The sequence below is a fragment of the Lonchura striata genome, chromosome 6 (assembly GCF_046129695.1).
Source record: "Lonchura striata isolate bLonStr1 chromosome 6, bLonStr1.mat, whole genome shotgun sequence".
Classification (NCBI taxonomy): Eukaryota; Metazoa; Chordata; class Aves; order Passeriformes; family Estrildidae; genus Lonchura; species Lonchura striata.
Window position 1 is genome coordinate 43,898,872 of NC_134608.1, and position 13,317 is coordinate 43,912,188.

Here is a 13,317-nt window from a genome sequence, read left to right on the forward strand (position 1 = left end):
CAATCAAATAAAAGGTATAAACAGTTTGCATTTAACATTGGTTTTCTTTGAGTTAAAATGAGCTTTACACAGAAGCGTGGGAGTGGCTCATTCTTACTGGCACCTGATTAAAATACATCCTGTATATCTTAGTGGTTCTCCTCAGTTTCTCCTGTTTAAAGTATTTCAAATTAAACTACAGTCAATATAATAATAATGACTATATGTTCCTCCTAGGCTTTTCACATTTCCTATTACACTTTTTCCATTTTTCTTTGTTTCTGTTTTTCTAAAGGATGAACAATTGTGTCATTCTGTATATGTCTTCTTTAAAGTAAAAGCATTCTGTATATGTCTAAGTGAGTTCCAAAAACATTTTTCACACGTTCTCATAAGCAGCTTGACTCCTTATCCCCCGATTTCAATTACTTTATATATATTACAGTTGCTAAAGGAAAAAAAAAGGAAAAAATTGTCTTCCTATTATTGATGATAAAATCTTGATGACATTGTATCCTGTCACCTGAGCAGTTGTTAAATAGTCATGATTTTTGACAAAACATTCTGTGGAGTGAATGACTTCACCTGTGGTTTGATGCAAAGCCTTCATGACTAAATTTTGGCTTATCCCAGTTAAGCCAAGTAGATATAAAATGAGGCAAAAAATGTGGCCTAGTTTTCTGCTTCACATAACATTACATGTTTTGGCCATATATGGAATATTCACTGTGCATCTGCCAGCACAAATGTAGACAAAAGCTGGTGGTATAAATTTTGAGTTTCTTAAGATTCTCCATGAGTTGTCTAACACCTGAGTCCAAATGATTTAAAAATACCTTTCTAGATACTCATCTGGCATGTTCTTTGCTGGCTGCTTCATCAGACCACACAGCTAGTGCTCATTTTTCACATATAGAAATACAGATTTAGTTGCTTAATAGTGGCCTCCAGTGTGGAAAGGGATAGTGCTATATATGGAAATGATTGTCAGATCTGGGTATTTGACTGTTTCATGTGGGCATCTTTGTGAAGAAATACCATGGAGTGCTGAAATAACCTGTAGTGCATGCAATAGGCATCTGATGTTATTTAGTGCATTAGTGTTTTGAGAGTTCAGCTTTGTGTTCACATAAGTGATTACAATTCTAGATACCCTCCAGCATGTGAAAGACAGCAAACACATTGTTGTGTATCACAAGGGCCGTTACTTCAAAGTGTGGCTGTACCATGATGGCAGATTGCTGAGACCCCGAGAGATTGAACAGCAAATACAGAGAATTCTTGATGATGATTCAGAACCTCAGCCTGGTGAAGAGAAACTTGCAGCTCTTACTGCAGGAGATAGGTATGGTGGTTATTACTTTTTAAATAAGTTAAGTATTTAGAAATCATTGCATAATATAATCATTGGATATTGGCTTTAGAATTTTACAGTAGCCTTCAGTCAGTTGTTTGTACCTTGGTCAATGATGTTGTATATTGATAATGTGTAACAGTGCTTCAGTCACTTGTAATTTTGTGGAGTTTAAAAATTTTGCAGTGGCAATCCTATATGCAGATTATTATTTTTACTGTTGTCTTCTTCAGTATAATAGATACTTTCTTTTGTTTAATTTTAAGTGTAGATGATCTATGCTGTAGGTATTGCATGTGCAGAAATGTTGAATTTCTGAGGATGAAGTTTTGCACGTGTATGATGATGAGTTGAATTGGTTCCTAGGATTCCACTGCACAAGTATTGTCAGAGCTTTTTCACAGCTTTCATAATTTAAATGCAAAGAAAGTAGCTTTGTCAAATTCCACAGAAGTAGGAGGAATGTCTCATAGTGATTTTAAAGGTAATCAAATATTGACAAATCTATGTAATCTGGCTATAAACCAATTTTTCTTTTTTTACAGAGTACCATGGGCTAAGGCTCGACAGGCTTATTTTAGCCGTGGAAAGAACAAACAGTCCTTAGATGCTGTTGAGAAAGCAGCATTTTTTGTGACATTGGATGACATGGAGCAGGGGTACAGGAAAGAGGACCCAGTGAGGTCACTGGATGCATATGCAAAATCACTGATCCATGGCAAATGTTATGACAGGTGCAGTATTGACACTGTGGAAAATGCCTTCCTATTTTTTAGAATTTGGCTAATGCATATGAATTAATGATAACTTTTAAATTGATAAATTCCTTAGAATCATAGAAGGGACCTTCATCTAGTTCCAACCCCAACAGAAAGGGACAACTTTCACTACATCAGATTGCTCAAAGCCCAGAACAACCTGACTGTGAACATTTTCTATGACAAGGCATCCACAACTTCTCTGGACAATGTTGTTCCAGTGTCTCGCCAGCCCACTGTAAAAAATATTTCTCCATTATAACCCATCTAAATTTACCCTCTTTCAGTTTATATCTGTTGCCCCATGTCCTGTCACTATGAGCCATGATAAGAAGTCTTTCTCAGCTTTTCTTATAAACCCTCCTTATATATTGAAGGGCTGCAAGAACGTGTTCCTAAAGCCTTTTCCAGACTGAACAACAAGCCCAACTCTCACCCTTTCTTCACAGGAAAAGTATTCCAGCACTCCTGCTATTTTCATGACTCTCCTCTGACCCAGATAACAATTCCACATCCTTCTTGTGCTGAGAACCTCAGAGCTGGACACAGCTCTCTAGGTGGGATCTCACCAGAGGGGAGCAAAGAGGCAGAATCCCCTCCCTCACCCTTCTGACCAAGCTGTTTCTTAAGCAGCCCAGGACGTGATTGGCTTTCTGGGCTGCAAGTGCACCTTGCCAGCTCATGATGAACTTTTCATCCCCAAGTCCTTCTCTGCAGAGCTGCTAAATCCATCATGCATCAGTCTGTTGATACTGGGCATTGCCTTGACCAGGTGCAGAGCATTGTAGTTAGCCTTTTTGAACTTCACAAGGTTCAAACTTCTGTCTATTTAAATGTTCTTAAATAAAAAGGATAAATTTTAGTGCATTTGAATGTGAATTTTGGAGAGAGAGGAAGTTACAGTACAAAAATGCTTTTGAAATGTACAAAACCATAAAGAAACCTTGATTTCTTTTGTAGGTGGTTTGATAAGACATTCACTCTTATAGTATTCAAAAATGCCAAAATGGGTCTGAATGCAGAGCACTCCTGGGCAGATGCTCCTATTGTTGGACACCTGTGGGAGGTAGGTGTTTGGCACAAAGAGCTAATGCAGAAAATAATGTGGTACGGGCCTGAAGCAGCCCTGAAGGTCAGCAGCAACTTTCAATCCCTTGCATTCACGTTGTGGGCCTTATGTCTACAGCAACTGTAGAATTTGAAAAAGATCCCAAACCCTTGCTTAAGAAGCTGCTGTTTTTTAAAGGACAGCATTTTAGTAAGCTTAGATGTCTTCACAGAAAAGTGATACAGCTCCCTAGCTATCTTTTCTTTAATGTTTAAAATCCACAGATTATTGCCTCTTTGATATGGCATTGGATTTTTTGTATGTACATTCTTCTAAAGCTCTTAAGCTTTCTTGTGCTATAAAACTCCCATGCTTACTTTTAAAATTTAAAAAATTATACACAGTTTAAATTTTTGTCCAAGCATTGTTTGCTAAGATGCAGACTGATATGCTGTTGATGTTCTCTTGTATTTATTTGCCATGAATGCAATAAATTCACTTTGCTTTGCATTCATTGTATGCATAGTTTAATTCTTGAAACCCTGTTTGACTTTTTTCCTTTTTTGTTTTGAAGCTTAAACCTGCAAACAGTTACGTGACTCAAATCAATTAAAACTATTTCAAAAAACATTTGATTTTGATTTTGTATGTATTTGTGCAAATGGGTCTTGAGTCTAGCTGGTCCCTCAAGTAATTTCTGAGTTTTTTTATAGAAGTGGTGCCTTGTCTATAAGGACAAAAAAATAGGCTTCATTACATGCTCCACTCAGGGAAGAAAGAAGGTCAAACTGATTTGAGATGCAAATGCAGTGTAGACTATCTCAATGAATGAGGGATACTTAATTTGCTTTTAGTGAATGATATTATATGCCTAATTCATGTATCTGTATTTCATATTAGTTGGTATATTTTCTGCTAAGAATTAAGATGACTGAAATAAGATTTAATTTTCTAGAAAGTTGTCAGTTGGTTCTTTACAGATTTCTATGTTTAGAATTGAATGGACTAAGCTTTATTTTATAGTTTTCACTTACTGGTCAGAACATGACATGAGAAAATAAAATTAGAGATCAGGAATAAATCATCACACTTTTTCTTTCCATATTGAGCAGATTCAAATCTTTTGGTAATTCTTTGTATTTGTATGTGAGATGGTTGTTTCTGGATGCTTTTTTAGCATTGAGGATGCTTGATATCTTCTAAGACAGGGCCTTTTATATCTTTTCAAGTTGGGTTGTTCATCTTGGAAAGATGCTTCTTTCCCACCAGGAGTTCTAGTGCACGTGTAAAATAAACTGCAGTTTTGAAAGGGATACAAATCTTTAAAATAATTGCGTTCTTACACCTACTCTGAAATAAATTATTCCTTGATGAATAAGCTTTGACAAATAACAAACTTGAAGAAATTCTCTAGAATATAATTTGAAGAAAGATAGTGAAGTCTAAGACTGAATTGAGTTTTTTACTTCTATTTAGTTTGAGGTGGGTTTTGAATTGAAAAGGTTTTTATTAAATCAGTAGCATCTAACAAAATGCACCAGTGTAACTGAATAAATGTTTGGTGCACATCTGGTGTTCTTGTAAAACTGGGGGCTTCACTTGCAGTTGTTTTAAGTATTTGGAAATGGATTGTATATTTTATTTCACTATGTAGGGAAAATAGGTTATATTTCTTTCACAATGAAATCCTAATTCCATGACAGTAGTAATGTGTTGAAGAAGTTCTGAAGCAATTCTGAAGCAGTATCATTCTTTGCAGAATGTGATGGCAACTGAGTGTCTTGAACTGGGCTATTCAGTAGATGGGCATTGCAAAGGAGATACCAATCCAAATATTCCCATTCCTACCAAACTGCAATGGGACATTCCAGAAGAAGTAAGTACATAAGATTTAGTGGTATGAGAAAGAAACGTCTCTTTTCCCCAGTGGTCAAATCATTTATGTAATTATTGATAACCCTGTAAATCAGTTCTAAATTCCTTTGAGTCCTGTAGGTTGTGTACTTCATGTTGTAGCCATTACTGAGTTTGCTTAGAAAATCAGAGGATTTTGATCTCAGTCTTTAAAAATTCTGACTGGGAAATGCCTACATTTTTCTAGAAGCTTTTTTGGTTGGCAGTATATATAAGTGGCCACCTCTTTTAAATAGTGACTGCATTAAAAAAAATGTTTACTTGCCGAGGTTTCATTACTGTTGTCACAACAAATACTCTTGTCTAATAGTTCCTTTAGAATAGTTGTCTTTTTTTTGTGTTCATCTAATAAGATTTGATTTTTCTAAGTTGTTTCTTTTTTTTTTGCCTTGAGTTTCCAGAAAAACTGCCACCACCTATTTGGATTTAAATTTTGAATAAAGCTAATGGTTGGTGATGTATTTAATTAAGCATGTATGGGAGCTTGGAAGCCACATTACTAATGCCATTCTGTAACTGTAGGCCATTCTTTTATATTCTCCTGATCTGAACAGTTTTAATCCTGGTGGGTTTTATAAGAGTTATTTTTGGATGTGTACTATTTTATAATTAGTTTTTTGAATTCTAACTTTCTAGCAAAGATGTAAAGGAAAATTATTTAGGTAATGATGTTCCTGGCATGCATAAAGGCAAGCATTTCCTGTTTAACAGTTAAAAATACTTGTACTTTTTCAATAGTTCTCTCAAATACCATGAATACCTGTTTATATACATACAGGTGTGTGTTTGTTTGTTTGTTTGTTTAAGTGCCAAGAAGTGATTGAGAAGTCTCTGAGCACTGCTGTGGCTCTAGCAGATGATGTGGACTTCTGTTCATTTTATTTTGATACTTTTGGGAAAGGACTAATAAAGAAAGTGAAAACCAGCCCTGATGCCTTCGTGCAGCTTGCCCTGCAGCTCGCTCACTATCGGGTAAGAACAAACTGTTTCTGCCTTACAGAGCCTCATTAGGCTGGGTGCAACATGTTTGTGACTAAAACATGACTGTGTAGAGTGATCTTGCACTTGCTTTGTACAAGGTTGGTAATGTGCTGTCAGAAAAGAGCAGTGTAGCAACATTTAGCTTCTCTTATAAACAGAAGAAGGTTGAATATGAAATGCGCAGTGTAGTCCTTGCTAGTCTGGTTGTTCTGCTAGTGTTTATCAAATCCTGCTGCTAATCTTATTTTTGCCTTTATTATCTTCAGGTCAGTGGGCTAATGGTGGGCTACTGAAAACTTAAATGTTGAGTTTAATTTGTGGAGTGATTCATAGCCTGTGTGCTTAGCTTGGACTGTTGATTAAGAAAGAGAGGCCAAGTCTATCTAAACTTTTAAGTTCTTATTTGTCCCTTTTTCAAGGATATGGGAAAGTTTTCTTTAACGTATGAAGCGTCCATGACGCGCCTGTTCCGAGAAGGCAGGACCGAAACGGTTCGTTCCTGCACAGTTGAGTCCTGTCGTTTTGTCCAAGCCATGGAAGACCCAACTGAAAATGTAAGTTCATGGTGCTGGTGCCTTGTGCAATTGAGAGAGTAGGTTTGAATTGGGTTCTAGGAATAAATTTTCACTGTTAGGGTGGTGAGGCACTTGGACAGGTTGCCCAGAGAAGTTGTGGATACCCCATTCCTAGCAGTGTTCAAGGCCAGGCTGGATGGAGCTCTGAGCAACCTGGTCTAGTAGAAGATGTCCCTGCCCATGGCAGGGAGGTTGGAATGAGATGATCTTAAAGGACCCTCCCAACCCAGCCAATTTAAGAGTCTGTGATAATTCATAGGGCACTAGGCAACCATGTAACTCTCCAAACAGTTTTTAAGCATTTAGAGTGATGCAGTTTTTTTAGGAAGGAAGAGCTGCTTAAGGTCTCTGTTTCTGTCAATAAAGAAGAAAATCTGGGCCATACCAAAACAGAATGGCAGAACTTAGCCAAGTATAACCTTATTTACCTGTATCTGAACTCCAGGAAACTCTGATTACTTGTGAAATTTTTGTGACTTATAAAACTCAAACATAGATTTGTAGAACAAGTAATCTCATACCTTAATCTTAACCTCAAAGTAATCTCAAATCTTAATCTCAGTTAAACTTTCCTTTCTGAAAGGGAAGCAAGAATAAGTCACAGGAAGGAAGTAGTTGCTCCTATATGTTGATTTTGATGACCAGCATTTATGAACCTCTGTACTTTAAGTGTTGCTCTGGCAGTTTTTCTTAAATCACGTTGAGATTTGCTCTCTATAAATCTTTAAGAGCGGTATCTATAGAAACTATAAATAATGTAGTAAACTTGAGTTGTAACTATGTTTGATTGTAGGGTTAGATAACACTTAAAATACAAATTAGTTTTCATTATGCAGTTTACAGCAGGTAATAGCAGACACTTGCTACTACCTGAAATTAAATACACGAGGTTGAAAAGCTATTGGAGGTCAGTTGTCTTGTACTTGACCTTTAAGTGCTCAAGGCTTGAGAGTCCTTGCTGTAACTTAGTTTCTGCACCTTCATCCATAATGCAGTTCACTTAACTGAGTTTTCTTAATCTTTTTTTTGTTTTGGTTAGAGAGAAAACACGCTGAAGTTCTTCCGGCAGGCAGCTGACAAACATCAGCTCTTGTATCGCCTTGCCATGACCGGGGCTGGCATTGACCGCCACCTCTTCTGCCTTTACATCGTGTCCAAGTACCTCGCTGTAGATTCTCCTTTCCTCAAGGAAGTAGGTGGCTTTTATTGATAACTCTTCATTGCTGTAAACAGTCCTTTGGTGAGTTCGTGTTTTTGTGGTATCTGCTCAAGATACTTGTACAGCTCTGCTTTTCTTAAGAAAAAAGGTAAAATTGCAGCTAGTGCTGTTTAACATCTGCTGATATATTGTTGAGTTGGTTTCATTTTCCTTTATGTATACATTTGTTGATAGACCTAGAAGAATGCTTTCAGTGAGCTTTTTAGCATAATACATGTTACTTAGAATTGCAGGAAATACATAGTATTGAAGAAAAAAATTTTGCATGTGGGTTTTATTTTCAAGGGAGTACAACAGAGGCTGTTTTCTTTGAAAATTTTCTTGTGAAACTGACAAATTCCTTTAAAGTTACTAAGAGTTAAAGGAGCTGTATATGGCATTAATGTCATTGTATATTACTCTGACATTATCAATTAAACTAGATTTTAAGGTTGGATGTTAAAAAAATAATTACACCACGCTTCCTCATTTTTTCTGGTTAATAAAAAATGTCTTCCAGCGTGACTCATAATTAAGCTACTTACATTTGTCTGCTTGCTCTCCTAAATATGATGAAGTCAAGAATAAAATAACTTTCTACAGTTTCCACAGACTTTCAAGATCTGTTGTAAGAGATTTTACAAGCTTCTTACTTGATGTAGGATCTTCCTGGGATTTGAATATGACTAGTAATTGTCTTGTTAAAACAAGACATTTTATGTGTAAGTTACAAGGCTGTAGACCAGGTAATCTTGTTTGAAGTAGTATTTCTGTTGAAATCCTATTTTATCCTCTTTGAGGAATTGACATCACTTCCTCATATGTTAATGGTTTCCATATCAGGACAAGTTTAACTGTTTCATTTAAGCTTCTTAGTTTTTCAGTCCATTGAAATGAGAGGTATCTTTAATATTGCTTTATAAAGTGTTTTCTGACAGTTTATAAAGCAATATTGCACTTGTTACAACACTTGCTGTCTTGACTAGTTTTTGAGAAAGTTGCACCATCTTAAACAGAGTTTTCTATTTGTTTGCATCTCTTTCATATATAATTAAGGTTTTGTCAGAACCTTGGAGGCTGTCAACAAGTCAGACACCCCAGCAGCACATTGATCTGAAGAAGAACCCGGAGATGTTATCCTCTGGTGGAGGGTTTGGACCGGTATGTTTCCTAAATACAAGTACCCACTAAAGAGTTTTACTTCCAAGACCCCAGTCAAAAAATTTCAGATCTGTAATCCCTCATTGTTGCATATCAGAGGTGTAACTCATGCTTTTAAATGCATGTACCTAATACTTTCCCATGATGTAGCTGTGCTCAGAAAAATCTGTGCCACCTTTTTCTAGTATCCCACTACGAGAAGTGATTATTCTTAAAGAAATACACAGTTATGAAATGTGGTACAGGGCTCCATGGCAAAGAGATCTGATGAAGCTGAGTTCTTATCACATTGCCTATGCCCAGATCTTCTGTACATCAGGCTTTTATTACAGTGACAAATGCCTTATTATTTAGACTAGATTTTAAAGTTGGGATTTGTAAAAGTACTTATACTTTGATTATTTTTTTATTTCCTGTTTGATGAATAAATGTGTTCATACATTCCTCCATTGTTCTGCTTGCTTTCCTAAGTGTGAATAATGGCCAAGTCAAGAATACAGTCATGTGTCTATGGCTTCTTAAACTTTCAGGAAACCAGATACAGCTTTCAGCACTTCTTGAAGTTGGAATTAATTTGACTTGAAGTATCAAGGCGGCCTGGCTGTGGCCATACTGTTCATTCTTGAGATACTGACTTCCTCAAGCCAGTATAAAGTCAGTATTCCGAATGCCCAAAAGGCAATAGAAAAGGGTTTTGGCTGCAGGGATTTCTAACAGTTTTCCTTTTGTTTTTGTTTACAAAAACTGTGCTTTGGTTTGCTGTATTAGCCCAGAGATTCAGTACATCAGTTTTCCATGCATGTGGTTTTTATTGGTTTTAAAGGGTTTTTTTTAAGCATTCCGTAGAGTTTATCTCTGTAGCACTAACAGTGAGAAGAGTGAGAAGATTGTCAGACTGCTTAGCAGCAGTGGCAGCAAGGACATGGAAGATTGTGATCCTTTGAGTTAGGAAAGACATGAAGAGGGGTGACATCAGGATAAACTGTGCTAACCAGGCATAGTTTCAATATAACATCAGTCTGAAACATGGCACAGTTAATGCTACTAATGTTTAAATTGGACCAGATCACTGCTCGTGATGCAGGTGTTCAGAATCACGTTTGCTGTAGAGTCAGAAGAGAACTTGCATTTGGCAAGATTTTGTAATGCAAGGCTTTTACACTGTGTTTGTTTACATCTGCAGAATGATCCCAGGAGGCTGATTGTTTAGGTTACAACTGAACTAAGTTATTCCTTGCTGCTTAAGCACTGAAGCTGTATAGCTGCTTAGGACCAGGACTTTCTATTGTCTTTCTATTTAAAAAAAGATACCTCAATAACTATTTTATTTCAAACTATTAAAGCTGGGAAATATTACAGACAAATATTCAGAAAATGGCTATTCCATGCACTTCAGATGAGACTAGAACTATTCCTTAAGTGGAGCCAATCTTCAGAAATTATGCATTAAATATAGAAGTTGAAATTTTACTTGAGGAAATTACAACTGATTTTAAAAACTGCAACAACTTCTTAATTGTACATAAGTTGATTGAGAATGAAGGAGAAACAAAAAGTTTAGAACATGTTTTTCTCTTCTTTCTTCCCCTAGGTGGCTGATGATGGTTATGGTGTTTCTTATATTATATTGGATGAAAATTCCATCCACTTCCATGTCTCCAGCAAAATATCTTGTTCTGAGACGGTAAGAGTCAGTCCATTCCTATGGTTTAATAAATCTCTTCTGCTGTGTGCTTATAGAACTGTTTTACTCATTGTCTAAAATAATGTGTTTTTTCTTTCTCAATATATTCTGCTTTGTTGGAGTTTTTTGTCGCCAGTTGTATAAATTTAATAGTTGCATGAGCCAATAATACCATATTCTATTTCACTTACACTTTCAAGCATAAAAAAAACCACGTGGCCCAGGATCATCTTTACACAGGTGCAGTTCCCTGCAACTCATGTGAAATGATCATATGTGTCCCCTAAACAGAAAGATGGGCTTATCTTGGTTTTTCTAATTACAATTTTGATTGGCTTGTCTCAGGCTGCAGCTGTAAAGACAGAGTAAAATGGTACCTATTTAAGCTTTCCTGCTTTAAGTAATACTGAATGAAGCTGACCCATAAATTATAATCTGTGCTTAAGAAATAATTAATCAAAAATTTATTAAAATTACACCCATTATTTGAGGATAGTACATGTCATATGTTGAATATGCTGCTGTTGTGGAGGACTGCTTTGAGTTCAATTCATCCTTCCCTTTTATATTTTTATGGCCTTACTAAATATGCTGAGTTCATTCAGGGTTACATAGCTGACCTAGATTTCCTCTTTTGACCTTAACTTGTCCAGGAGATCATAGTGCTTCTGGTTAATCATTAAATATTAGGAAATACAACTTTGTTTTTTTCATAGTTGAAATTGTTCTTCAGATGCCTGTTAGCTTGTACTTTAAATTTCACTTTGTTCTTTTTACTTATCAGACAAGTCAAAGGTCCATATGGAAAAGGTAGCCATTTTGTGTGTGTGGCATTGATATTAGTAGGGTCATTGAAGTAGATCCTGTAATGTAGCTAATAATTTATATTTGTAATATTAATTTCTTTCTTGTACCATTCATCTAGTGCTTAGAATAAACAGAGCGAATTCCTGTTTTGTTTACACTTAGAAAGTTGTCATTTTCATTCCTAATTCTTTTTTCAATGCCAAATGATTCAGCATTTCTGATAGGAACTCAAAAATAATTTTTCTGCTCTTTCAGTACTTCCTAGTCATTAGTCATCCACTCACTGAACACTCCTTTGTTTTCTGGAAATGAGCTTTTGCAAAATCTTGTAGGAAAAGCAATATCAAAACCCTGCAATTTTAAAGTAGCAGAAAGCTATGCATGCATCTGATTTCAAAAGGATATGATCCCATTTCTGACTGTAGGAAAGTAAACACATAATGAAGAACTCATTGGTCAGTACTAGCATAAACCTGGATTAATCTGTAAGCTTTAAAATTTCTGTTATTAAAATCCCCATTGTATGGTAAAATAGATGCCTGAATTCCAGAAGCTCCAAAACTACAATATATTAGAAAGTTTCTTCTTTTGCCTGAAAAATGTCTGTTGATGGACAGTACAAGTATTTGGTTTTGGTTTTTGTTTGTTTTTTAAAGGATTCTCATCGCTTTGGAAAGAACATTGAGAAAGCAATGGTTGACATCATGGCTTTATTTAACCTTAGCAAAAACTGTACAAAGTGATCTGCTTTCTTGATGCCAAGCAATCTCCTCTTGGTGGGATGAGAACTCTTCTGCACAGTGAACAAGGCAAGGTTTGTTGAAGAGTAGCTGGAGAAGAAACTGAGTCAGCACCTTCTTGATCACCTATTAAAACCTTAGCAGTATATTAAATGTGTCTTTTTTGTTGTGGTTTTTGGGATTTTTTTTTTTGTCAGTAGTATGGAAGAACTTACTTTGAGAAAGGATGACTTCTAAAATCTTCTATATTTCTTGGGAGGAAGCATAGTGCCATTGCACGAGGTCATGTATTTTCTAACTTTCTGCAGTTTTCTCTTAATTTGCATACACTTTCTCTTTTTTTTTTAACTTTAAATTAGTTTATTTGTTTCCAGAATCAAAGGGATAAAACACACCAAGTTAAATACTAGAAAATTTAGATTTGCTATGTATTAATAGCAGAATGTTCTTCAATGTATCTGCTGCTTTATGTAAATGAGTGACAAAACTTGTGCCATTTGCCTTCCTTGGTTTCTTTTTAGAGGTAAATTCTGTAAAACATACCAAAAAATCCCTGCTGTAACCCAACTTAACACACCAAGTTGTAGAAATGTTATGGTTTTTGAAAAGAAAAAAAAAAAAAAAGAAACCCAGCCACTGGATAGTACAATGTGCCCCCTCATTGGCAGATACCACATTTTTCTTACTGCTTACAAGCCTGTTCGTGACATTGATTTTATTTCTGTATAAATAAATGGACCTGTGTGCTTGTTCATGCAAGTGCCTTAGATAAACAAAGATCCTTAGCCCAGGGAAAAGGCATATGCTGGGAGTGGTTTCAGTAGTGAAAAAGGAAAGGTTGTAGTAATGCAGATCTGGTTTTCAAATTACAAATTGGGATGAAGTGGCATAAGCAGACGTGAATATGTTGCCAAATGGTGCAGTCAGGTTTAAAATTCTGATGAAATGTTCCTGTCATAAATTGCAAAGGTCGACCCTTAGGGAAGGGCAGGACTGACTTTGTTTGGGATGAACAGATATATTCATGTGTATGTTTTGGTGAGTGGAATTGGTGGTCACTCGGGTGTCTGGGTCCTGGGAGGTGTTGAGTTGAATGGAGCCTGTTGGGAAGGCTGCAA

General features: G+C 36.1%; 1 protein-coding gene across 3 annotated transcripts in view; it reads left to right on the plus strand.

Moving 5' to 3' along the window:
- CPT1A (carnitine palmitoyltransferase 1A) overlaps nt 1-12,352 on the plus strand; it is a 34,752-nt gene extending 22,400 nt beyond the window's left edge. For all 3 annotated transcript variants that reach the window (XM_021555115.3, XM_077784236.1, XM_021555116.3), the window contains exons 11-20: nt 1,129-1,324; nt 1,879-2,067; nt 3,052-3,157; nt 4,899-5,015; nt 5,861-6,025; nt 6,454-6,588; nt 7,649-7,801; nt 8,864-8,968; nt 10,560-10,652; nt 12,116-12,352. In XM_021555115.3, the coding sequence (XP_021410790.1) occupies nt 1,129-1,324; nt 1,879-2,067; nt 3,052-3,157; nt 4,899-5,015; nt 5,861-6,025; nt 6,454-6,588; nt 7,649-7,801; nt 8,864-8,968; nt 10,560-10,652; nt 12,116-12,202 (1,346 nt within the window). In that variant the 3' untranslated portion in view covers nt 12,203-12,352. The remainder of the gene's footprint in view (nt 1-1,128; nt 1,325-1,878; nt 2,068-3,051; nt 3,158-4,898; nt 5,016-5,860; nt 6,026-6,453; nt 6,589-7,648; nt 7,802-8,863; nt 8,969-10,559; nt 10,653-12,115) is intronic.
- Nucleotides 12,353-13,317: the final 965 nt, after the last annotated feature.